At 36.8% G+C, this 27,755-nt stretch overlaps 1 protein-coding gene across 31 annotated transcripts in view; it reads right to left on the reverse strand.

Annotated features, from left to right (window-relative positions):
- Nucleotides 1-5,592: 5,592 nt before the first annotated feature.
- LOC121726842 (calcium-activated potassium channel slowpoke) overlaps nucleotides 5,593-27,755 on the reverse strand; it is a 59,453-nt gene continuing 37,290 nt past the window's right edge. For 3 of the 31 annotated variants that reach the window (XM_042114416.1, XM_042114415.1, XM_042114414.1), the window contains exons 8-29: nucleotides 27,153-27,263; nucleotides 25,776-25,881; nucleotides 24,450-24,602; nucleotides 23,560-23,715; nucleotides 22,330-22,442; nucleotides 21,936-22,091; nucleotides 21,724-21,800; nucleotides 21,416-21,451; nucleotides 20,534-20,632; nucleotides 20,073-20,123; nucleotides 18,783-18,845; nucleotides 17,738-17,773; nucleotides 17,411-17,543; nucleotides 16,479-16,544; nucleotides 15,875-16,046; nucleotides 15,489-15,713; nucleotides 14,925-15,068; nucleotides 11,842-11,965; nucleotides 10,519-10,655; nucleotides 8,704-8,840; nucleotides 8,046-8,271; nucleotides 5,593-6,804 (exon numbers count right to left, since the gene is read on the reverse strand). In XM_042114416.1, coding sequence (XP_041970350.1) covers nucleotides 6,718-6,804; nucleotides 8,046-8,271; nucleotides 8,704-8,840; nucleotides 10,519-10,655; nucleotides 11,842-11,965; nucleotides 14,925-15,068; nucleotides 15,489-15,713; nucleotides 15,875-16,046; nucleotides 16,479-16,544; nucleotides 17,411-17,543; nucleotides 17,738-17,773; nucleotides 18,783-18,845; nucleotides 20,073-20,123; nucleotides 20,534-20,632; nucleotides 21,416-21,451; nucleotides 21,724-21,800; nucleotides 21,936-22,091; nucleotides 22,330-22,442; nucleotides 23,560-23,715; nucleotides 24,450-24,602; nucleotides 25,776-25,881; nucleotides 27,153-27,263 — 2,608 coding nt within the window. In that variant the 3' untranslated portion in view covers nucleotides 5,593-6,717. Of the gene's footprint in view, nucleotides 6,805-8,045; nucleotides 8,272-8,703; nucleotides 8,841-10,518; nucleotides 10,656-11,841; nucleotides 11,966-14,924; nucleotides 15,069-15,488; nucleotides 15,714-15,874; nucleotides 16,047-16,478; nucleotides 16,545-17,410; nucleotides 17,544-17,737; nucleotides 17,774-18,782; nucleotides 18,846-20,072; nucleotides 20,124-20,533; nucleotides 20,633-21,415; nucleotides 21,452-21,723; nucleotides 21,801-21,935; nucleotides 22,092-22,329; nucleotides 22,443-23,133; nucleotides 23,247-23,559; nucleotides 23,716-24,449; nucleotides 24,603-25,775; nucleotides 25,882-26,206; nucleotides 26,313-27,152; nucleotides 27,264-27,755 lie in introns of all 31 variants that reach the window. The other 28 variants (XM_042114421.1, XM_042114422.1, XM_042114420.1 and 25 more) reach the window with 23 other exon arrangements.

Here is a 27,755-nt window from a genome sequence, read left to right on the forward strand (position 1 = left end):
GAAAAATGTTACACAATATTTATTTTCTAACGGTAAGTTAACCATTATTTTTATTAGTATGTATGATTTTTTTATGGAACATTTTCTGACTCAAAAAAATAAAATATTGATTACCTAGTTGCTATAACTAAAGGAATTAATTATTACTTAACACTGTTTCTTAAATTTTAACTAATAGTCCTAAATTAATACTGAATAGGTACTTATTAAGTTCATGTACTTGTGCTCTTAAACATTTTGATTTTTTGGTCACTTACAACTCAGTGTATAGTGTGTTTAAATATTTTTAATGTTTTATTTATACAGTTGTCATTGATAATTATTATTACTAGTCACTAGATATTATTATTTTAAATTTAGTATACAACATAGTTATTTGAGTAATAAAATTGAAGACTTATGGGCACTCTTTTGGTATTTTTTACACAATTTAATATTTCTGATCCATGAAACTTGGCAGGCAAACAATAAGGATAAAGAAGAGGTCACAGTATTTACCCTTTGGAGGCTTTCCTATACTTTCTTTTGGTTAATTTTTCAATGCTTCGCTACTCCTAAAATGTGAGTAAAACTTACTTGAGTATTAATTTTGGCTTCTATTGTGTTCACAAAATAATCGTAAAATCTAATATCAGGCGTATCTAGTATTTTTAAGCGGTATTTTATTTGATATCTCAAAATTCAGCTAAAGTAGTAACATTTTTCCAATCATTAGTAGCTGGTATAATATGTTTTCAGTCCACATGTGATACTTATAAAATATTATTTTGAAAGGCGACGGGATGGCAGGTGATAGGGGATGGAAAATTATTTTTCAAATACAAATACAGAATTTATTTTGATATTTACATTATTTGCATTTTATTAACAATCAACATCAACAATATTAAATAATTTTTGTGGTGTGACATAATATTATATCGAACAGTCGGGGTAACGTTACATTCCCGTGTTGCGCAGTCGATCGCTGACGTGCTGCTAGCAACACTTTCCCTTCTCTAAAACATTCCAAACGTTCGATAGTTGGCAGTATAGAAAGTGTTGCCATAGTACTAAGGCTCGTGTAACGTGAATACAGCAACACATTTCGATTTTAAATATACGATCTTCCATCTAAAGTCGATTAGTCGGCAGCCGATGGTCGACTCTAGTCGTGATTATGTCTAAGCTAGGGCCGGGCGAGCTTCCATTCGAGTACATTTGGCATCCTAGTTCATTCGTCCAGCACTCGACGCGATCGAATGGAACCTCGATTACCCTGCTAAAGCGTAACGATTTTTATCGATTCGTGACGGGTGATTCTTACTTTAAAATGGGTAACTAGAAAGCGGTGACATATTATGGACTATGAAAAATATTGAGCAACTGCGAAGAAAGCTGTGAGCTTATATTTAGGGCTGCCGTCGGCGACGGCTCGCTAGTCACTTCTCTAGTTAAATAAAATTAAATCTAAGACGCCGAAGCGCAATTCGGTAGGAAATCAAACGCCGGAAGGAGCGGCCCTAGGCGAAGTGTAGTGGCCATGTGTCGGATCGTCGTCGGCGTCAACACTGTCGGGCGACAGTTAATAGTAAACGTATTATAGCGAAGATAAATATCTTACTCACTAGAATTTATAAGAAACTATGTATAGGCTTATGTTTATTTAATATAACGACGATTCTAGGCAGTCTAGGCTCTATGTGGACGCCTAAGTGTTCGGCCGCGACAGTGGCGGGCGCCGACGCGTCGAGGGTACACCGTCGGAACTGTGACTCGCGTCGCTAATATCATTACGTAATATAAATTTAAATGTTACAATTATTACCTCACAGCCATCATTATATATTGATACTACGTTAATTAGAAGGGACTATGCGTATAACACACGATAAGATGGCGTCAGCTTACAAAAGGTTCTAGCGTACGTTCGTGTAAGAGAGCGACCGAGATTAGAGTACGTACATAATATATTACATAAAAATTCATTCTGTTCTAAAAACGTTAACAACCTCAAGCTATAGCAATAGTCAACAATGTTGTTAATTCTATAATTTATGCACACAGAGTATGAAACTATCTACATTCGGCGATCAATGTAGCCTGTAGGAGTGAGTTGGAAGTGGATAGAAGATCATGTCTCTTTTGACTCTATCGTACTGATAGCACTCGCGCTAGTTCAACATTTGACGTTGCTCACAAAATTAAGAATGGTAGTATAACAATAATTCTAAAAAATCGCGGATAAAATCTTCGTTTTTTTTATTAGGCTTACCAGCTATCGATTTTCTTCTAAAATGTTACGTTTGTAAAAACTCATCAAAATTTTGTGGTGACCACACTTTTACTTACTTTAGATATTATTGCGATTGTTAAAAGGAACATGATTAATATCCACATCTTTACAAGATGTACCTAAGAGTCGTTCTTAACGAAAAATTAAAATTGTAATATTTATAAATTTAATAATAAAAAACCTATGGATTAGAGATTTTTATATAGAAAAAGTATTAGATATTTAAATAAAAGTTTAAAAAAATTAAAAGAGATGTCCTTTTATTTAAAATCAAATTAATTTGTTTTGATATTAACTTTTTTATTTCTCTCGGGTAACGGATTTTTGTCGGCCTAATGTCATCAGGTGCACATTACAACGCATTCATAAAATACATACAGATAACAATTCACATTTATATTAGATTTCCAGCGAACACGCAAAGTGACTCTATATTTCTCTCGTTAAGGCGATTATAGAATTTAAACACTATTAAATTGCACACCGACTCACCTCTATAAACTTTTAATTGCGTTAAATATTTGTAATGCTGTATAAAAATATTAAAGGAAAAAACGTCATATTACCAATAGATAATAACATTCATAATTAATTCGAAATACCTATGAGTTTGTATTTTACATTTTTACAATAAGACATCCGAACATTACCGAACATTACCGACTAGCATACAGTGACACCGAAGCCTACCACGAACTACACACCTCAGCTTAGAATATAACTTTAAAGCGCTGCAGTTAGAGCTATTTGATCGTAAAGGAAGTGTACTTGAAAATTTTCGTAATACAAAATTTCGTTTAATATTTACAACATTATAATATTAAAAATCGAATTTGTATTAGCTGATCTCGATATACTAAACGCTAGGGTACCTACCCTATGATACATCTATCCCAGCATGCATATCTAATTACTTAATAATTTAAATCAAAATAAATTTATACTACCCCTAACGGCCTAGGACTTGGCAGAGATCTGTCATTTTAAATGTTTTTAAATAAATATTTAATTTATTAACATAATTATAGTAGTATCTTTGGACAGACTGTTTATCTTCTAATATATTTCTATCGTGCACAACCTTCTCGTTTTTAAATTCTCATTTAATGTTTATAAAGGTGTTCCTTTTTCGTAACGTCATGGTTACATCTTAATACAAATAATTTTATTGCATTAAACTAAGTCCAATCCGTTGAATAATATGTTATTTATTTGTAGCGATATGGTTTATTATGTTGCGTCCTAGCAGGTACTTTATTTTCGTTTTTTTTTTCATTTTTTAGTTAAATTTTAAGAAGGTCTAAACGTCAAAAAAGTATGTTCTTATATCACAAAGTCTTTCGTGGAATCAAAATCGTTAAAAAATTAATAAACGTGTGGTTTATTAATTAATTAATGACACCCAGGGTCACCAGGTTAGTAATAGGCGAAACAAATAACAAAAACTGAACGAGAAATAAAGTACAATCAATGATTATAAGTTATACCTTTTATTTTATCAAAAAATAAAAATTTATTTTTATTTTTTGTTTTTAAGCAACTCATGAAATTTTTGTCTTGCAATATTATGATGCCTGGTAACCCTAGCGAAGTTTTATAGGAGCAATGTGATATAAGTAAGAATTTCTATTTTTATAATCTGGTCAATAGGGAGAAAAAAAAAGTTTTTACTTTAAAAAATATGTTAACAGCGGCAAATAGACAAGCACGCAGAGAAGTTAATTCACTTATCTTTTGCCGTTTCCTTTCACCTACTACGTTCAACGTTTATATTGACCGGACTATATTTTTTTATAAGTTTCAGACACTACTCGTTATAGGCGATTGTAAGTCAACAATTATACTATAAATTTTGCGCGGAAGTTTTATTTTTACGGTTACAAAAATATGGCAGTATGTTCGTTCTCAATTCCATACGGAAATAGTTGATGTGTTGTCTTGGACCGAGTTTACATAACATTTCAATTAAACGGTTAACTTTAATCTATCTGTTTTAAGGCCGGTTCGTCTATCCTACTAAATTATATCTAGCTACTGCCCGACTGCGAGGCACCGCACGTCGGGGTCCAAAGAGATATAAGATTATGTAACATCTAGGAGCTCCACGACGGTTCGCTCGAACACATTTTGGAACGTAAGCATGCGTCACACGCGAGATTAATTTAGAGAGATGCGCTCGTTTTCTATTTGAACCCCGTATTCGACTACCTATGTACAGTATGTTCGATAAACGTCGCTATCGCGTGAATGTTCGTTAGGTCAGAGCATAAATTGACGTAGGATCAGTAGTCGCGCGAGATTTTTATCGAACATACTGCAGCAACTGCAATACATGTTGTCACTACGTAGTTCTACGGTGGAATGATTTGCAAATATCTGTGTGGCAATCACGAACTAAACTATGGTCTAGAGAACTACGACCGACTCCTCGTCGTAAATTCTGGAGCCGACCGCAGTTCGGACTTATCTATGTTAAACTATGGAGTCCACAATCGTCAAAGCACCCGAAGTTTACAATACGGGCGTCGAAAGCCCAAAACAACGACGAAAATAATATCACACTTAGCGAATTACACTTTACACTCAGATTCTATCGTGTCTCCAAACTGTGTAGCATCCAGTGTTGCTCAGTTCGTGTGCAGCGCCGTACGTCCACTTCGACAATCCCCGCGCAAGGAACGAACGAAACAAAATAAAAATAAAATAACGTTTCCAAAAATTTATTAAAAAAAATAAATGAAAAATAAAACTATAATGATGTACTAATAAAAAATAATTTATGTGCAGAATTAGCAAGAAGCACGTATTAAACCTAAATAGTATATTAAGCCTAAATAACATACAAATTAAAAAAAATATTACGTGAGCGTTGCGATTATACTGACTACACACATTCCGTGCTAAGAGTATAGAGGAAGAAACTAATAGATAGAGAAAGCGAAGAAAGACAATCGTTTAGAACAATAGTACCAATACAGAAAAAGAAACGAGTAAAAGTGTGTAAGTCGATCAGTCGATGAGATTAAATGCTATAATATCTACTAAATCATTCAAGAGTATAATAACCTACCGAATCCCATAAGGCTACAAGGAATGGACATACTAAAATAAAGATGCACAATTTATAAATAATATTTAACCCTCAAGTGCAATTAAAAGTTTAAAAGGTTCCTTTGTTGAGCATTCAGTTAGTCCATGTTGAAAGGGATCACCCTAAAACTGCCCAATAGCTTTTATCAGTGCCAAATCAAATTTCGTAACTGACAGTAAGCAACAGAAATATTTTTGTCCAGAAAGGAGAATCGACTCGTCGTTCCCATCAACGGATTTAAATCTTGAACGTTCTAACAGTCGTGTAGAAGTGAGTGATAATTTGCAGTGCAGTGTAAAACTAAACAGCTTTAAAAAAATTCGGAATCACTGTTTGGGGATTTGACGGAGGCGGACCGAGGGGTCAATCTTACAAAATTTTGCCCTCCCGTGTTGGTATCTCTTTGGATCTGGCAACTATCAAACCATAATAAACGACAGGTTAAAAACAGGTAAGCGACAATAAAAAAGCCCAAAACGCTGTCCTCAGAATAACGTCAAAATTGATTTGGATTAAATAGACTCAAAACTTTCTTCCCTTTCATAAAAATACTTGCTCGTCTCTTACACTAATCCATGTAGCTGCCATGCAGCAACATGGATAAGCGTAAAGGAGGAGCAGAGAGAGTAAGATATTTATTAATATGGGAAGTTTTTTAGCAGGCACATAATCCGGTGACGCAGTAACAGCAACAATCACAGTAATAGCTGTTACTGGTCACGTAATTATTTTGATTGCTTCTGCCAATTGACAAGTTATGAGGCCATGAAACCGTATGTTCTTGGATATTTTAACGTATAAAAAGTACACGGAACGGATACTATTACTCGTTTTCTTAGCATAATATCCAAAGTTAAACGCTGACAAAAATAGAGGAGCACCCAAGGATAACCAACAACGGATCAACGGAAAGAACTATCGCAAATTTCTAGTTCGATCTAATCAGAACCTTGAAAGTTGTTTGAACCAGTATAAAGTCCAAAACAGCTTATCTAAGTTTAATCAATACTCTGTACAATCAAATGTAAAAGCTCGATATATCGTTGTTTGAGGCAGTATAGATTACATTCAAGTATTACAGACATAAAGAAAGTTTTACACTCAACTGTAAGTTAACATAATATAAGAGGGTACTTAGAAAAAAAACTGTCACAGTGACAATCGAAAGAATGTAAGAGAGTCTGTTAGATCGAATCAGAGTTGCGATATCGGAATTACGATGTTAAAAGTTACCCCTCGGCACGCACTCTTCGTAGGGGGGCGGAGCGGGGCGGGGTATTGTCAGGGGGCGAAGGCCGGGCCCCTAGATGTAGGAGTAGGGCCCGTCCGTGAGGGCGCTGCACAGCAATAGTCAGGAGGCGTCGTCCTTCGGCGTGGCGCCGGCGCGACGGCTCGCGCGGTACTCAACGCCCGGGTCGAACTGCATCAGCACGAACACCTAGGGACGATAACGCATTGTAGCCTAAGAGCCAGTCCACTCGGCGCGTTGTGAACGCCTTGGCTATTTGTATGTAAAACAACGCAACGGCAGCGCCGCGTTGACGCAATACTGACGCAACGCCCCGTGTGGACTGGCTTTAGGGGTCAATTCAAACACGACGCGTAGATGCATTTCTTTTGTATGGATTTGACAGATTTGCAAGACGTCTCACGCTCACGAAATCTATCAATTTATAGTTTGTGCGTTTTATGATGATATGCGTGACACATTATAATTGACAATAGTAGGTAAGTTACCTAACAAAACTTAATCGATAGTTTAAAAATATCGAATCACTTCGTAAAGGAATTGCAATCGAAATTATCGATTTCGTACTGACATTTCAGTGGTGCCGGCGATTTAAGATGGCCGCCCTTTTTTATTGATTTGACAGCGATTCAACAGAGTCGATCTCTATTGACATAAGTTCCGTTTCATGCATATGACATTTTTCAAATGTTTTCGTAACAATAATTTTATACTCTTACTAGCGGCCCGCCCCGGCTTCGCACGGGTGGACATTGATTTTTAAATAATTTATCTTTTCATTTTTATTCATTTACAATTATAGGAAACATTTGTTTTTGTAGATGGAATATAATTTATTACATTTTGATTTTTTATGTTTTCTTGTAAAAAAAATCCCGTAGCAAGGAACATGAAAACTGTCACCCATATCATCTTAGAACGCACAAACTAAAGTACAATTTTGGAAATGCATGAACGTGGTGTTTTGCGGTCTGAATGGACCTTACTCTTTCATATAAATTATAAAGCAATTCTACTGGAGTATGGAATTTGGAAATGTTGTACTCATGTTGTACTACTAAGACTGGAGCTAATGGCCTTAAAAATACTGGCAAATAAGTTTATATAACAATCTTGTTATTAATGTACGGTGTTTCATGGTAAAACTGGTGAATTTCGCATCACTGCATGTCTATGAACGTAGATCAACATTAGCAACCGATCACAAAAACTGCACGAAAAAAGATAAGTAGTCATAATTAGGTGAGTATCTCCACAAGTACAGTTTAATGTGGTAGTAAGTAAGTAGAATGTGGTTTTATATATATATATATATATATATATATATATATATATATATATATATATATATATATATATATATATATATATATATATATATATATATATATATATATATATATATATATATATAGTTTGTCGCTTCTCACCTGATCAGTAGGCAGCAGACAGAAGTCATCTGGCGGGTTGGTGATGACGTATCGCTTGCTGCTGGCGTCACACGAGCTGGAGGTGTCTCGGAAGCGGTACAGGCCGATACACAGCATGCCGTACGTGCGCAGCGCCGCCACGAACAGATCGCCGTACTTGCCCGCCTCGCCGAATTGCGCTAGCGGCCCGTCGTACAGTGATATCTGACCGACGCGACACCGATCCCTGAGAAGGTTGTAAGTGCTTATAAAATAGTAGTAACTCAATGCTTATTATTATCAAAGAGTAATTAGTGCTAACATGCTTCTCATCACGTGATAAGTCACTAAACTTCTTAGTGTTTAGTCTCGTGTTTTGGACCTTGACCACTTTATTGGAAAAAAGATCATACAATACTATTGTTAAATTAATTGTCAAAACTTCTTTAACATTTTTGAACTTAATAAACCTTACCAATTATATTCCAAAAATTTACTAAATTTTGATACGGTAATTCTTCATTATTTTAACAATGATGGACTATCGTGTCAATTGTCGTGTCAAACAACTGTCATAATATGTCACGAAATAGCTTCCTCAAGTCACGATATAATGTCTGTCTGACACGAAAGACCCTGGCCTTCTGCTGCCAAATGATGTATCGAAAACCCTCATTACCTGTTAGCCAAACTTTCAGGTGTGGAGTACCCGCCCCTCAGTCCGGCGCCCTCCGCCAGTATGAGCTCCAACTCCGGCGTCGCGCCGCCCGTGATCAGAGACCGGATTAGCGTCAACGCGTTCTGGTTGAAGTACGTCTGAAATAATTTGAGATAAATTATAGTTTGTGCGTTTTATAAAGATATGCGTGACACATTATAATTGATAATAGTAGGGAAGTTACCTAACAAAAATTAATCGATAATTTAAAAATATCGAATCACTTCGTAAAGGAATTGCAATCGAAATTATCGATTTCGTACTGACATTTCAGTGGTGCCGGCGATTTAAGATAGCCGCCCTTTTTTATCGAATTGATTTCGATTCAACAATCAAAAAGTCAATCTCTATTGACATAAGTTCCCTTTCATGCATCTGACATTTTTCAAACGTTTTCGTAACAATAATTTTATACTCCTATTTCACAGGTAATATTTATCCTACTAATATTACGAGTATAAAGGCGAAAGTTTGTTTGGATGTATGGATGTATAGATGTGTGGATGTATGGATGTTTGTTACTCTTTCACGCAAAAACTACTGAACGGATTTTAATGAAACTTTACAATAATATAGCTTATACATCAGAATAACACATAGGCTACAATTTTAACCGACTTTCAAAATGGAGGAGGTGTTATGTTCGTTTTCTTATGTTCAACGATTACTCCGCCGTTTGTTAATCGATTTTCAAAATTTTTCTTTTGATATGTAGGGTATCATCCCAATTTGGTATTATATTCACAAAAGTGGTGATCTGATGAAGGATCCATACGTAATCTAGGGAAGTCCTCAAAATTTATGGGGAAACATGTGGTGACTTCGGTTTCGTGAGAAGTATTCTAAGCATATGCTACAAACAAGTAAGATTTTGCACCGAGGTATACCTGGTATACCGTGGTTCGGAAGGTGCTGAGAGAACTCCTGATTCTTTATAGATACAAGTTTGGCAGTTTCGGCGTTGTTTTAAGAACGGAAAGCATATGCTACTATGCAAATTACATTCATCATCATCATCATCACTACCATAATATTATACCATGCATCATCCCATGATTATGAGCCTTTTCATAGTCTTTTAGATCGAGGCTCGAGTTTGTCAAGCGATAATTTAAAAAAATCTATACCTAATATTATAAACCTGAAGAGTATGTTTGCTTGAATGCGCTAATCTCAGGAACTACAGGTTCGATTTTAAAACCTATTTCAGTGTTAGATATCTCATTTACCGAGTAAGGCTATAGGCTATTAGTCTTAGCGTGATAATATTATATATATATATATATATGTATATATGTGTGTGTGTGTGTGTGTGTGTGTATATATATATACTTAGTAGAATAGACTATAATATATTATACATATAATAAATAAATATATATTTATTGTTTTATAAATTACATTACATAGAGTAACTGTGTTAAAAATTTTGTCCGCGAGTCTACAAAATGTGACCCCAATACATGCATGTATTCGGTACACAATTTTGTGTGTTTTTATCATAAAGTTAATATACCTAGCGGAATAGAGAAACAAAGGCCTGAGCAAGTAAGATGTCACTATCAGTAACACTGCGTGGTAAAAAGAGACGTGTGATAAATGACAGCAGTACTCTTTTTTTGATGTCCAGTCGGCACGTGCCGCACGTTGACAATTTAATCTCATAGAAATCATGTTCAATCATGCTTGTGTAAGTGTATACGTACACATATTTGGTGAAAACCAATTTTGGTTACGTTTGACAGTTATTTCTATATTATATATATTTTTACTTACAGTGGACATGAGCGAGTCGAGCACGCTGACGGCGAAGGCGGTGCCGCACGCGAACGGCTGCGTGAGATACAGCTCCGTGTCGGGGTCGTCGTCGTCGTCCTGGTCGAGGAACTGGACGTTGCTGTCGTTCACGAGCTCTGAACACACAAGTAAAATAACATTATATTATACTAGCTGTCCCGGCAAATGCCGTATTATAATAGTATTTCGATTTGCGCCCATATTATTTTATTGAAGTGACTAAATGAGGTTTGCGCCAAACCGGAATGGCAGCGGCGAAGCGAGCACTTTCAGTATCATATTATGATTTTAAACTTTATCTTCATTATTGTAATACATAGTATCGCTTGATAAGTCTACGGCCGTTCGTGGCCGCTCGCGCTGCCATTCCGGTGTGGCGCGGCCCTAAGTATCTCGTCGCACAAACAATGGTCGCCGTCAGTCTCGAGTTGTAATAATTTACTATTATTTATACGTGGTTTTATACGTGGGAGAGCCATGCTTCGGCACGAATGGGCCGGCTCGACCAGATAAATACCACGTTCTCACAGAAAACCGGCGTGAAACAGCGCTTGCACTGTGTTTCGCCGAGTGAGTGAGTTTACCGGAGGCCCAATCCCCTAACCCCTACCCTATTCCCTTCCATACCCTCAACTATTCCCTTCCCTTCCCTACCCTCCCCTATTATCCTATTCCCTCTTAAAAGGCCGGCAACGCACTTGCAGCTCTTCTGATGCTGCGAGTGTCCATGGGCGACGGAAGTTGCTTTCCATCAGGTGACCCGTTTGCTCGTTTGCCCCCTTATTTCATAAAAAAAAAAAAAACAAATGCACTTATCAATATGTATAAAAAGTAGATGTTGTCCGATTCTCAACCCTAGCCGATATCGCTAAGATTCACGAAAATCGGTCGAGCCGTTTCAGAGGAGTTCAACCACGCACCCCGCGTGACATGAGAATTTTATATATTAGATAATATAGAGACACACTCTTTCCTTCCCTATTTGAAATGAGACGTCACATCATGCTGTTCCAGGAAGTTGAATAGGCGGTGATAAATTTAAAATAGTGGGACATTTGATTTTCCGCAATTTTGCATTGGATTTATTGATAAAAGCATTGCGTCTCCAATCGATGAGTTTTGACGAACCCACGGATAAGAGGTTAAAATGACCAGTTGCTTTCATCTTCTTTTGTAATAACGTGTGATAGTTGATACGGCAACGCAGCTATCTGCCAATATGTTTACCATTTTTTAGAATGAGGCTGCACTACTTATAGTCTGACACTGACTTAGTCACCACTCATTCTAATCTGAACTTACCGGTTATCATAGGCACGTTGGCGCCATACACCGAGCCGCGCCGCTGCAGCAGCACGGGCGCGGTGGCGGTCGGCGCGGTACCGTTAGCGGCCAGCACTCCGATCGTGTCGTCGAACGTCATAGCCTAGTACAAAGAAATATTAAGTTTGGTAAGTTGGTGTATGTCAAATTGTAAAGGCGTAGTACTTTGAGGTCAATAGGGTTGGTAAGTAATATTAACAATATTATCATAGCCAAGTGGCATAATTGCTCCAAAGTATTAAGTTCGGTAAGAAGGTATGTCAAATTGTATAAATTGGGCGTAGTGCCTCGTTCATCAAACAATTGAAAACTATTGGTTAATTTCGCGATGTCAATTGATTGGCCAACTTAAATTAATAATAAAATTGTAATTAATTTTTCGGCAAGTCTATCTAGACAGCATGGTGATTCAAAATATATTTTCAATGGTAGGCGTGGTACGCTTTTATTGACTCTTTAAAAGTTGTCGAATCTGAGCCGAGTTATACAGGGTGTCAAAAGACCGCTTCCGATAACTTCGTGGGGTTATTATAGGGCATGAGATATATCCATTGGTGCAAGAAATTTTCATGTAATCGCCAGTTTTTTAAATAGTCAAAATTTTCAACACGCAATGTATAATGCGTGCAGTTAATGCGCGATAATATCGCCCGCCGCCGATGAATGAAACCCCGGGCCGAGCCGGCCCCCCCGCGCCGCCCGCGCCGAATACCGCGCGCGCGGCTCTGCGCTAGTCATGAGTTAAAACAAAACAGCTGATCGTGGTGTGCCCTATACCCTAGCCCGTAGGTAGTGAATAAACCACCAATATTGTAATGATTATTAAATTACAATAGTTTTCACGATTTAACAAAATGTTACAATTTATTAATTACCGTTTCTCAGGTTTTTACTCAAAAATACTCAGTTTTTACTTCCGGCCAAAAAGGAAAAGAAATCATAATTCACATCCGATCATCATCCGATTTACACATCTGTAAAAATACATACACAGTTACCTACTGTACCTATCAATACCTATCAATGGAAAACATACGTGATAACATGTTCACTGACCTGTGATCAGCTGTCTGCTTTTATGAAATGCAGTTCGAACTGTGCTCCATGATCCATCTAACTCGATGTAGATTGCAGAGTTATTCAACACTTAACAAAAGTAATTACAGGAGACATTCCAATTCTTTAAACACTTTTTATTGCACTGTTTAAACCACACTATCGTCTATCGACGACGATGTTCACCTGTTCCTTAAAGCATCGCACATTCATCGGACGTATCTTGTCACGGCCCGTTATTAATTACAAACATAAAAAAAATAGTTAACAATACACAAAACAAACAATAATATGACAACATTTAAACGTAAAATTACAAAACTTAAACAAAAACGTCACAGTACCTACACCAGCACGGCGCGTGTTAGACAGCCGACTGAACAAAATTGAAGAAAAAACTTTGTAAAATAATAGAGATGTATCCCTGTGCAATGTGAATATTTTGAGTAATCGATAATTTTTTTATCGATAAATCGTATTAATTGTTTTACATACGAGTACGTATTGATTACTGTCAAACTAAAAATAAACAAATACCTACTCAATATTAAGAAAAGCGACAATAATTAAAAGTTATTTAATTAATTAGGTAAGTATTATTAAAGTATTTTCATTGGTACGTAGACGCTTATACGCGCATACGTAGACGCGCATAACGCGTACCACGGTATAACAATCACTTTATCACGGTAATGTAGGTATCGAATTTAAAAAATGAGATGAGATCTACTAAATAATAGTTATAATTTTTATTATTTAATGGTAATTTAAATATCGACTAAATAGTATTGAATTTATAGGGTACAACACTTAGATTGTCCTTGAAATGGATTAGCGACACGTGCGTCGTGCACCTGCAGAGCGGCTCGCTTTGTCGGCGCCGCGATCAAAGCAAGCCGCCGTTCGGTGTCTTTTGACTACTTCCGAAAGTCGATACACGACGAACATTATTTCAAAAATTAAAATAGATTTTTGAATTTAGTAGCCATTTGAGCATTGAGGTAATAGGTTGTTAGAGTTGTTAGGAGATAAGTTTGATTTTTTAACAATTACTTCAAGTATCAAAACGTGGTAGTATTGTGTAAAGTGTTAATAATTGATTATTATTTCAGTTGTAATAAAATACTTGTGGTGTGATACATTTCGTTAACGAGAAGTGTTTTTGACGTTCTTGGTGGTGACTGGTCTTATTGCTTGGTGTTAAGGACTATTTTCAAAATGCATAAAGAAGTAAGAACACTTGAACTCAACATTTTTCACGTAAGTTAATTGCCAGTTTTATGTATGAGGTTTTTTCGTGTATCATCTGTTATTTCGATTGATAAGTGACGATTGCGGATAAACAGTTCATCCGCATAGGTTTCGTTACTTACGATGAACTTTTTAACTAGTCTAATAATCTTAGAAGTTTGCCATACTGTCGTAAGTTGTTACACATGCACAGACAGTTACTTACAGTTTTCTACATGAGCTACCATTAAACTCTTAACACTGCAAGTAGCTTAGATGAGAGGTCAGAGGTCAGAGTTCTAAGTTCCACGTCATGGTGACCTTCATGGGTTTGAAATTGAAAAGACACCACATAGGTACATTAGGGTTTCTGTGTGTTCTGTCGTAACTCGTAGTGTATCGTCATTCGTCGCATACGACCTTTCGACTTAGCGTGCGTAGGCCGGAGCTAACAGCTGATTAACGCGGTCAACGTTCTCGGGTTTGTACTCGGAACACGAGAACGTTGACCGCGCGCTTGCAAATGCTTATTGGGGTAAAAATAATAAAATTAAAAAAAAAAATTAAAATATTTTTCTTTGTGGTTTATTATCATGTTTAAAGGGTTTTAATTATAAAAAAATAAATAATAAAAAATTAAAAAAAAATTAAAAAAAAATACATATTCGTAATCAGAAAATGTAGTATAATCATACCCCAAAGTTATCGGAAGTGGTCTTATTACACCCTGTATATATTTTGTTAACATGTCTTTAGTTTTTCTATATCCTCCTTACCTTGATGTTCAACGAAGCCAAGATGGCCTCCTTGTCGGCCAGCGTGGGGTCGTCGTTGGACGGCACCTTCGCTGACAGTATACAGCACATATCGCACAGGTTGACGTTCACTGCGCGCAAGTCGGCCCGGCTTAGCGGTGAACCCTAAAAACATTACCACTTTTATTATAAAAAAACTTAATTTATTTAATCCAATGATTATTTATAGTGCCTCCACGTTAATCCTGCACGATGGAACAATAGAAATGATTAAGAACGTGTACGTGAAGTATATTTGTCTACGATTGCTCATGATCAACGCATGCTGTAGATATCTTTACAATCGTGGTTACCATTGTGGCTCATGGGAGCATCGATATACATCGTTTAATAATTGTTGTATGTGTGTTATAGGTAGTGCAAAGGATAGTCGAGTGATTGCTGTTCTGCAGATAAACGTCAAGCCAGATTTTAGATTCTGATCTTTCGTGTGAGTATATTTCAAGGTCAATATGATTCCTTTTTTTGCTTATTTTTAACAATGTAATTTAACAAACCTATATGACTATATAGTAGCTTACTTACATTCAGAACAGATATCTTGGGTAGATTCTGCAACATCTTCCATTCTCTCCTAATATACTCGACGCTGCCGACTATGACGACGTGTTTCAGCTCGTGGTAATGGAAGTTGGAGGCACGTAGTGGCATTACCAGGTTCCTTAATCCTATCAGCGGTGAGTCTGGGTCAGCGAATAGACACACCACCACATGACCGTTCAGAACTGTCATGGCGGCTTGGTTTCTATCCTGCAATGAAAGATAGTTTTTAATGCGATTTTTGCTAAATTTTAACCCCGTACATCTTATCTACACCTCCGAGTTATTTAGTTCTACTTCTTCACTTGGACCACATTTATTCATGGATATTATCCGATTTTAGCGTTAAATAATTCTTACTCAATACTTACTAGTATACAATCTTCAAGGTTTCTAGCGGGACTCCAATGGAACATTCCAGTGGAATCGTATTTCATTTCAGTCTTTTCAAAGTCGAAATCCTTCGACTGATCGTCGGCCAGACCGGCTGGCAGACTTACGCCGTTGCTGTTCTGATTGCCTCCGCTACTCCTACTAGTCGGCCTATACAAAAAGAAACATCATTTTTGCTTACGTCACGAGACTCCAAAGCGTGCTTGTCGTAGCGAGAATCAAAAGGTGCTTTAAAATGTTTCAACTATCATAAGAAATTTACTATTTGCCTAGTATCTACAGTATTCAAAAATTGATTTTTTAATTGTGACTCAGCAAATTTCAAGTAAAATTATGGTAAATTTGAACCAAATGTTCAAATACGAGTGCATTTCATGAAGTATTAGTTGTTAAGATGAACAAGATTCTACAGTAGCATGCTACAAAAGTACAAAACAGTGTCGTGCTGATCAAGTGCATAGAAAAACATAAAACATCGCTAAAACAACTGAACACGCTCTCAATATCTACACTCGTGGGTACTACTCGAACTTTACAACGAACTACTTATCATCTATGTGAATTATTATATGTGGGAATTACATGAGTTTTTTCACTTCGTAGGCAAGATGATAGGCCTGGTAATTCGCGTCTTGATCTTGCGTATTCCTGCGAACAGGTCCAAACAATCGTCTCCAATATATTTTGGAGTAACAGTGCAGTCAACGAAATACATTTAGTGTGCTGTGCTCGTGAACTGTGACACCAATGATGAGGATAGGAGCGACGGTTTCAATTAATATAATATTATCTCGCGCTCTGATGAAAATGTATTTTCGTTTTTATAATTATTTCTTAATAAAATATAATAAAAAAGCTCTAAAATAAAGTCACACAACATCATAATACCACAATATTTAATTTCAATATTTGATGCTCGAAGGACCAACACTTGACACATCACACAGTGTTACTTCTTTCAAGATATATTCCTCAAAAACTATGAAAATCTTAGCAAATAATGTTGTATTCAATAAATATTCAATTTTGGGATTTTAGCTGGTCTTCTAGGTGACAAATGACGACCGTGCATTTAAATATGCATCTTGCAAGTTGCCCAGGATAGATAGATAGATAGATAGATTCTTTATTGCTCACATTAACTAAATAATACAATAATGTTACCAAAACTAAACATAACAAAAAACATAAATGTGGGCTAGGATATCAATGAGTAGACGTATTAATTTGGATGATGACATATTATTATTAAATATTGCTTTATTATCATTAAATGAATAGAGGCATAAGGCAAAAATGCAATTATTATTCCTTTTCTAAACTTCATACCCCATGTTTTAGTGTCATGCGATAAATTAGTTTGCTTAAACATTTATAATTACATTATTGATGTTAGAAATTAAAAACCCAATTAATGTTAGGAGAACTCTTTCAACTTCAAAAACATCGTCAGGTGATATGTTAGTGTTCCGAGTAATGAACATTTATCATCCTACAGTTCATGGATGACTTACGTGTCAGGCGGGGCTCTGTTCACGTTGGGCTTGACTTTGTTCACTTGCCTCGTGGTGGTTGTGTTCATGAGCTGGTTGGCCATGGGCGAGAGCAGGGTCGTCGGCGCGGCGTTCCGATGATTCCGGTTTATCACTGCCCGAGTTTTCATTACTTAGTTTTTGGGTGATTCTCAATAATGGCAAAAACTTTATGGAACTATACAAGCAAAATTTTTTATCAAAACTATAATGTGAAATAAAAAACTTTAGGACAGGAACGTTACACATAAAACTGCAAATACAACATCGTCCATAGTCTCATGTCGAGCTAATTAAAAATATACTTACGGCTTATATCTTCTCCTCGTTCTCTTGCGACTTCACCTGGATAACAATTGACAAAAATAAATTATCATACAGCTTTCAAAGCATGAAATTTAAATAGTAAAACTGTAAGTAACCAGTTTCCTGCATTCGAAAATTATTTATCAAAGATTTATTATATCGGCTCTGTAGATACGACCCACAAATATGTAACATTTGATTAGTATAATTTTAAGTTGCAGTTAAACACTCTCAATACCTACAGTCATACCTAATCATGTAAAGTTCAAGAAACAAGAGAAGACTATTTCTAGTTGCATTTCTCAGTTCGGTTCAAGTGACTTTGCCACTCTAAAATGTAAAAGGGACTACATATCTGCGAGATACAATAGGATTTTATCACAGACTTTATTATTACTGCTGTTAAAGTAAACAATAGTCAACATTTTCCGAGAGCTATCTTTAGATAGGTACTTTAGAGTGGTACCATCATTTGAATCAATAAAAAGTTAAATCCGGTCATGACAGATAATAGCAAGTTTTATCAAATATCATTTCGTTTATCCAATGTAATTTTAACATTTATTTAAATTTTATCTACGACAATAGGAATATCAAAAGTGCATTCAATCACATATAAAATAGATGCAAAGCCATGATATAGGTTTACGCAAGCCTGGCGTCAGGGGTACAAACCACTCATGATGATAGTCCGCGAAGAGTTAACCAAGAAGCAGAGATCGTTGAAACTCTTCATCGATTTAAAAAAAGTATTGATTGCATTTGAACATTATCTTTAAGGGATGTCGGATACCCAAAGAGGGGGTCTTCTAGAAGTTCGCTCAAGCGATAGGCAAGAGATCTACGCCGGGGGCATGCTCGATAGAAGCGACAATTTTTATTCCATTGGCTTTATTCGAATCGCCAATACATCGAGTGCTGGCTATGAAATGCGTGGTGAAGCATCTAAGTGCACATTTTACACCTATAGGTAAGCTTTTGGCTTAATGTGTGGGCCGATGACAAAAATGATAAAAATAAAATACGCAGTCTTTAGCCTGAGATGTACCTCGAACATGGACCTTCTTGGGCAACTCTGGCGGCGTGAAGGTAGGGGGAGGATGGTGGTCATCTGCAAAACATCAGCACAATTTCGCATTCCGATACACCACTCAGTACTAACATCACATCGCCTTGCACAGCGTGTGATCAGCTTCACAATATATATCTTTGTACAATATCAAGAAAACGAATCGATTCCGCCTTGAATTAACAGCAGTCCCATTTTAAAACCTAGTGAAAGTAGTTATAGAGTTCCATAAAAAAATAACTTAAACTTTAATTTAAAATTATCTAAGTAAATGATTAATTACATTTTTAAGACTCTTCATATTATAAGCTACACTTATAAAACGAATGCAACAAAAATGTTGTAAATATTTCAGTCTTGATTTTAAAATAGGACTGAATGAGTTATTTACCATCAATAAAACAACTTAAAAACGAAATACAAATGATGTTATCAAGACGAAATAGATTCCAAAAAATATTAAAAATCAATTAATGAACACTTATTTAAAACTTTAAAATTATTTCATAATTAAACATTTAATTACACATACACACACACATGCAACACACACACTACAACTAAAAAGATAAAGTGTTAGACAAGCTCTGTGTAATTCTAAACTACTTCACCTAAGCTACCAAATATTTAGTTTGTGAGGGTTCATATTATTTAAGATGAATATGACTGATGTTAAGGGAGTTTTATGAATAATCTCTAATTTATGGTTCAAAAGGATAAGGGGCTGAATAATAAAATCTATGTCAACGAAAATAAAGTCGGCTAATAATGATCTGAGGTCTTACGAATGCAGAGTAGAGCATATTCCACGAATCGTTAGACATTGACCAATCACTTGAGTATCCTTACGGTTCTATTGAGGCTGGTACATCTAATTAATATACGTTCCCTATTTAAGATAGTAAATTTAGAAAAAAATCCAATCCTAAACAAATACCAATAAAATTTAAATCTATAACGTTACAATTACAACACCAACAATATAGGGACTATCGATGCAGAGAAACGGGGACAAAATTATATTCCTAGAAATTTTGAAAAATACATTTAATATTAACATCAAGACCAAAACAAAATTACATCACATGTTCGTCTATAATACATCGGCTATCAGAGAGATCGTAAAACTAACTTTATGCACATATATAACGTATGCAAGACAATTACAGGACATAATTTGCTAGAACGTAGTGCGTGTGCACGCACAACATCGGCGCATCGTAACACCACATTACATTGACACAGATGTATGCTGAAATGTGTACGTACTTGCCCTGCCAACCATCTGGACGGCCCGTACACCTTTCCTGAACGTGGCCACTAAATCGAGAAATAATAGGTTTAAATTTAGTACGTTAACATCATATACCTCATAACGGACATAAGGTTAGGTAAACAATATATGCAGACAGAGATGCAAAGCATTCTTTAATGCCTTGTCATTGTTATGTCGTAATATAATTTTCCCCAGTTCCGTTGCCAATCTACTAGTAGCTCATTGCGGTTAAATAAAATTGTTACCAATATATTTTATGAAGCGATGGTGCTCAAAGCGAAACTTAAAGTTTTCTACGATTACACCGCGTCCTAAACGTTATATATTTCACTGTTATTCGTGAGATAGCCTTGCAACTTTGCGTGTATTTGCATTTCGGTGAATTAGCGTACTCTAGCCCAATCTTTCAAATTAGGAGCGAGGGTTAGTTAATGCAAAGAAATTATTTAAGTACGGTAAATGTCATTGGCCCCACGCTCCGTATCTCCGAGGCAACCACGGTAATTAAGACTTTGTTTCACCATCCCCGTCTGCATCATCATCATTCCGACATCTGGAAAAATTTAAACACTGACTCGTATACGAAGGAACGCTCCTGGACGGCTGATCGGGATAATCGATGTGAAATTTAATAGAATCAATCGTGTTCATTAACTTCTACTGATTCAAATGGATCTTCAATTTACTTGATTCTATTAAACTTTATAATGATCATGAGTAGCGAACGGTTTATTGACTCTCCGTTAGTCACAGTCATTAGTAAGGATAAGCCTGGACTGTTCTCAAAAGTCGTTGCGTCGTTCCCAAGCTCCAGAGTAATCGGAGTACCCTCCATCTTGATTTTTCTGAGACATGCTTTCATGGATTCGATCTTTTGCAATTTCAATGCTAAGTGTCAGGGGATTAATGAAAGTGCTGCTTTGCTTTTATCAATCTACTCATTTATATCATGCAATACCAGGATGGGCCTTGAAGTGCATCATATTGCAACAGACTAGATAGTGTAAATATATCCAATCGTGTTTTAGTTCGCTCTATCTTTGTGATCTCATATGATGCACTAAACGCTCTAAAACTCATACAAATCAGACCAGAGCGAGGTATTAGGCATAGAAATGGTGTCAGAGTGCTTTATATCGTGGCGGTTCATTCACGAGCGAGCAGACAAACACAATGATGGCTACTATAGGTGAGATCGAGCACGGAGCCAGCGCTTTTGCACCCGATCCAGTCTGTAAGGTACGGACGCAACACCACTAAAGCAACTCAAAATTATAGTCACGAAAATAAACTTGGAAAACGTATACGAATCTGTATGTTGTGTAGTGCGAGTTACCTATATCGGCTCCGACCTTCCGCTGGTGCGCGGTCACTAAAAGCGTAGCCGAATATAACATTAATGTTTCATTTTATTAACAAAGTGGCATATATTGCTTTCGCCTAAGTTATAAGTGTAATACATTGTGACATTTATATATAAAGTCAAAAGTGTTACGTGAATACCAAGCGTTAAGGGGGTTCCCAGAAAGAATGTCACAGAAGTTTCGTTATTGACTATTTGACTGGAATAGTAATGTCGATTAAAAGTTGTTATTCATTGTCAAAAGAACTGGTTTCTACTTTAGTGATAAATAAAGATCTTACAGTTTTTGCACTTGCACTTCTTGATAAGTGTCTCATCCTTGATGTCTTCGTGGCACGCTTTGCAATAGTACCACGCCCTGAAAATATTTTCCGTGTCTCAATCACCTTTTCAATGTTGTGTCAGTATTTCCTCAGAATTTATTTAGGTTTATGTGACATTTAGTGAGTGTTCAAAAGAATTGGGCAGGAAAAAACCAGAAAGGCTCACATACCTTTTTACTTCATCAGCAGACTGTGCGATAAAAAACCCTTGTGTGTTAGCGTGGATCTTCGCGTTCCTTGGATTAATTGATATCTTGCTGTCGGCTCCTTCCTCGCCCTTGATCTCGATTGCCAGTAGAAGCAGTTTTAATTTAGTGAAACATAATCTGTAACACATGGGGTATTATTCTTCGTAATATATTTTGAAAAGAACAAAACTCAAAGATAGAAAACGCAAAGACTGTAAGAAATGAAATACAAAGACAAATTTGAAAATGAACAACTTTACAATTTACCAATCACGAAATAATGAAAAAGAATAGTTTACAATGACAGAAATGATAGGAAAGAAAACAAAATTAAAAATCAAGGAGAAGAGAATTTCGGTCCCTAAGTAAATCTTACTCGCTCGCTTGTGAAAAACTCATTCCAGTGAAGGATGTCGATAGTGTTTCGGTGTACATCTCGCAGCCAGTACCCTGGAGGTAATCATTCTGCCAAGCTTGTGTGTCGGGGGACTGCAATCAATAAACTATGCTGAAGCCGTGCCGCGTTAGGTACAGCCAAGGTCAAGGGATCTCTAACCTGACATTAGTATCTATCACATTCTATATTAGGATCGGATAATGTCTTTGCGGCGATTCCAGTCGATGTGTTATTTGAAACCAATTCGATTGTATTACGTTCATATTTAGCTTTTAGCAGCACCCACAACATATTGTGGCTAAGATCAACTGTGGTTTCTAAGAAAGGTTGGTATATTAATACCAAACTTGCTTTGGGCCTGTTTCAACACTTCCTGATAAAGTGCCGTATCCGGGACTTTATCAGGAATCCACAACTTACTTGACAGATTTTTCATACTCTATCTGTCAAGTTAAGTGGTGGATAATCCATCCGACATTTATCAGGAAGTGGTGAAACAGGCCCTTAGTAGTGTAAGATGTACTATCAGAGAAGTTGATTTCTATGCAAATCGGGGACCTAAGTAGTTTGGTCGCGTTACGTCAAACCCAGCTGACAGATCACAATTAACATTGAATTGACGTATTCGACCAAATAACGTTGGTCTGTCAATTGCATAGGAATCAACTTCCTCGATGGTACCTAAACTTTCGGGACAATCGTTCTGGTTTCTAATGGTCAGTTAAATGCGCCTTCCGCAGGAGGTCGTGACAGGCCACAGCCGCAAGCCTCTAGCTCACTTACTGCGCCGCGTGGTTGAAGAGAACCCCAACAAAGGAACTACTCAGTGTCTCTGTGTACATCTCCATGCCTGAGCCTTGTTTGTACTCATACGTCCATTTCGCTTTGCGAGTAGACTGTGAAAATGTTCCATGCATATTCTTTTATTACCCAATACTTGATTACTTTAGTTGCTTAAATTCTATATAAGACAGTCCTTTTACTTTGGTCAAACGCACCGTCTAACCAAAGCCAAAGTCTGTTAAAAATACATATTATGGTGATCCTGTCAAAAGGTATATTAAAATTTTATTAACTTTTTATAATATAGTCACTAGGTACTATTTGGAGTTCTAACATCCTTATTGACTTAATATTAAAGTATTCTTGGAAACATTTTTGGACGGTTAAAATAACATTTTTTTAAATATTGCAGAGCAAAAATCTGACCGTTTTGAAGCTTCTCATGGCGAACAGGTTGGCCATCATGGTGGAGAATCCCGGCGCCAGGCAGCTCTGCGCTATGAAGCCCAGCTTTAGCTCGGCCAAGCAAATCACGTCGTCACCCTGTTTCCAGTCCCAGGAGGGAATGTTGAGGAGGTAAGCCTAAAATTTTTAAGAACTTTACAATTTTCTTAAATTTATTGGCCGAATAAAATAAAAATATATAGGAAAAAACTACATTTGAACTGTACTTAATCGTTTTAGAGGAACGCAACTTAGTTTAACTAAGGTGTGTTCATCTAGTTTAACTGCGTAACGTTTATGGTTGGGTTGCACCAACTTACTTTAACTATAACTGTAACTTTAACTATAACTACAATGCAAAATGTCAAATCTTTGGTTAAAGTCAAAAATGGACGCCATGTTTAACCATAACCTTGAGCTCGACAAGGCTTTAGATGCACGTGGCTAAAAAAGGAACCAACGCTGTCATCGTACAAAAACGCCATTCTTGACAGTTCTCCTTTACCAGCAGCGCCCCCGCCCTCGTTACATTTCAAGCCTTGTCGGACCAGCTGTCATTTGTCAAATTCTGTGGTCAAAGTTAGGGTTAAAGTTAGCCTTAACTATTACCATAACTTTAATTTTAACCACGCCTCTGGTGCAACCCACCCTAAGTTAAAAGTCTATTTTCTAACTTGGATGACTCAACATTATAAATGTGTTGAATCGCGCACGTGCTCCCAAGGAATATTTGCAGCGGAAAGTGCGGGACAACTTTTCGTAACGCAAAGCTCCGCATCGCTCCTTAGCCCTTGATTTCTCGGATCTCACGCGCGAAATAAAGGTATGTTGTTACAACAAAAATATTCAGTATGCTGTGGCCTGTGACCCACCTTATTATGATACTGCATCAGCTGTATAATAACTCTAATATCGTCGGAGTAGTTTTTAATGGAGATCACTCTCATGATATTAGCGGCGTCCTCCGCGTCAGGGTCCTGACAGTATTTGTTGGCGAGCACCAAGCACGCGTCAGCCTCGTGTACCTAAACGTTTGGGTTTACTTTAGCATTGTATAGCTTGTTGAATTATTACGCATAGAACTTCTTACACAAATTCCTGAAAGGTTGCGGTCCATACGAGTCGTTGGCTGGTTACTAGATGCTTCTGGCTTTTCAAGTCAAAACGTTCTATGTGTAATAATTCTCTAACTCGATATTCTGTTACATTTTACTTTCTGAGGTCACTCAAGTAGATTCGTACATCTGAGACCTCACACAAAAAAACTAGCGTACAATTGCTATTAAAATTTGGAATGAATAGTGACTTTAATGGAGTCCAAGTCATAGTTGATATGAGCTTCATTCGTCATTGTTATCTAAATAAGATTAAAAACTTGCTAACAATATTAGCAACTTTCACTATAGTAATCTAAGGTAAATCTCAATGCAAATATTATTATCAGTACAGCAATTCATTATTGGAGCTGGGAAGATAATGTATATTTTTCTATTACCATATTATTCAAATTTATATTCCATAATTGGTAAAATTACTTTATTAAAATTCAAAATTGTAAAGAATAAAATAAGTGTTACTTACTCAAATACCTACATAGAATTAGTAGCAAAGACCTTAGTAGGTTGTAAAGATCATGCGAAAATTTAAAGGGAAACTACTGTTCTAAATATAATCCACAATCTACGTACCACAGAAGCGCACAGTGAAAGGATCATTCGTCTCGCAGTCTACAGTGGTAGTAACTACAAGCCGATGAGTACACAGATCTACCAAGCCATGCATCTACACTCACCGTAAACACTCGACAATATCGACAATCGACATCTGTACTTCAATCTACTAAGCCAATTGAAACTCTTTCGTCGGCAGCCATTAATGCCAATTAGTCAGCATTTTCGCTAGTACAAGTGAATATCGATTGTTTAGAGTTGACGCGGGCCGCACGGCGCGGCGGCGCGCGGCGCACACAACACTCAGTCGGTAGACACATACGTCGGGCAAGCGGCGACGTCAGACGTGCGGGACGCCACACACATCTCAACAACAGAGGCACACAAACAGCCTTAAGTCACAGAAGGGTACCCCCCCCCCCCACTCCCACCCGCTCCGCCCGGCAATGACGGGCTCGGCCCTACCGCTATAAGGACAGCTGGCAAACCGACATCACGCCCATTTTACCACATCGTAGTGCTACTTACTTTTACCCTCTGAAGATCGATTGGATTCATAATGGTGCCTTGAAAGAATTCCACAGTAGTAAAGTGTCTCTTGAACAGGCCTTCGAGCTCCAGGTCGGGCGGTTTCCTGTCATCAACGCTCAGTTAGCTCCGGACCGAAATAGTCCGCCGCCTGTCGCAGGCCGACGTAACATGCACTCTAGTCAGTACCAAAATACGCGTACGCGGCGGGACCGCGGCGGCGCGGGGCCACCGCTGTCCCGCCGAAGCGATGATTGCATCAAAATAACCATAATATAAAAATTACCAAAGTGATAAAACCTAGGTGTCTAGATCAGCTTTACAGAAGAAAAAGGTCCGCATTATGCAATAACTAATAAAACGCGTTTGACGCGTCGATGATATGGGGCCGTGCGATAGCTAGTGGTCAGCTCTAATCGCTTTACTCTAACCTTGACGCGCTCAAGGTCGACGGCATTCATCATTGTACCCTGAAAAAACTCGACGGTGGTGTAGTGACGCTTCAGGAGACCTTCCAGCTCTAGGTCGGGCTCTTTTCTGAAAGCGTCGTTCGAGCACATATGTCACCACCACATATTTATTCTCTTATATTATAATATAATATACCTCTAGGCTCTAAACACAAGATAGTAACTAGGTGGTAGCCAGTAGGTGGGTTAAATTTTTTTATAGCAAACGATCATTAGCTGACTGTTAAGAATTTAAAATAGTCTTAAAAAAAATTTAACCACTTCATTTTAAAAGATAAAATTATGAAGATGTTATGGTAAGTTATTGTTAGCAGTTATATTAATTAATTTAGGGCCTGTTTCACCACTTCCTGATAAGGCTATCCACCAATTAACTTGACAGATCAAGTATGGAGAATCTGTCAAAAAAGTTGTGAATAGCCTATTAGGCACTTTATCAGAAAGTGGTGAAACAGGCCCTTAATCTTATAAGTTATGTTAATCGAAACAGGCATTCACTTTATAAACTACATTTTAATGTAGGTTATAAAAATATGTTCATTATTAACCAGGCAATAAGTATAATTGCTGATAATGTTATAATATCTTTGAATATTGCTGTCCACAAAAGCGCTAGATTTTTATATAATTGGCTTCTGTCGGATGATTTTAGGAAAGGAATAAAAATCATGTATGACGTTTGGTAAATAATATGATTACTTATTGAATCTTTAGGCACATTATTTACTGCATTTTTTATGTGGAGAAATGTATTTAGAAAACAAGTAAATTTGAGCTTTTCGAGAAATTTGAAATTAAATTGTGTCTTATTGAATAACTTCACAAACCGTCTTTTTATATAAGTAACAGCTAATAATATCTTTCAAAACATATCAAAAGTCAACAATAATATAAAAACCATCTTTACCTGTGTAAAAAAACAACCTCGACGTCTACATCCTCTCTGTCTTCATGTAGGAAGTCTTTTAAGAAATGGCTTACAGATTCGTATGTTATATGTCCACATACTACTATATGCCTGAAATCATAAAATATATTATAACATACGCACAAAAACACACATAAAAATACTAAAAAGTGACTTTATAAAAAAATCTAACAAGCACTGAAAGCGAGAAGTTTTTTAAACTTTATGCATCTTTAAATTTGCAATTTACTTCTCAAAGCGTGATAGTCTTTATGCTCGAATTTTAAAAATCACTTTAAAAGCGAATCAATTTTGCTTTACTTAGCTTTATAAGGAAAACAGCAGGACCATGTTTCATTTAACATCTGTGTTTCTACGAGGTAGTATGTCAAGTGTCAACTCTAGCGCATTTTCTTACTCGGGCGTTAGCTTTATAACAAGCATTCGGGACAAGATACAGTTCGAAGAAAGACTTCAATTATTCTAACGCTTGTCCTCAAATATTTGTTATAAACCCTATTTATTTTAAAAACACTAGCTGGAAGTGCTGTGCTCGGAATTTCAACAAATATAAATCAATATAGCGAATATCTGACGTACAAA

This window comes from Aricia agestis, chromosome 5 (assembly GCF_905147365.1).
Source record: "Aricia agestis chromosome 5, ilAriAges1.1, whole genome shotgun sequence".
NCBI classification, from domain to species: domain Eukaryota; kingdom Metazoa; phylum Arthropoda; class Insecta; order Lepidoptera; family Lycaenidae; genus Aricia; species Aricia agestis.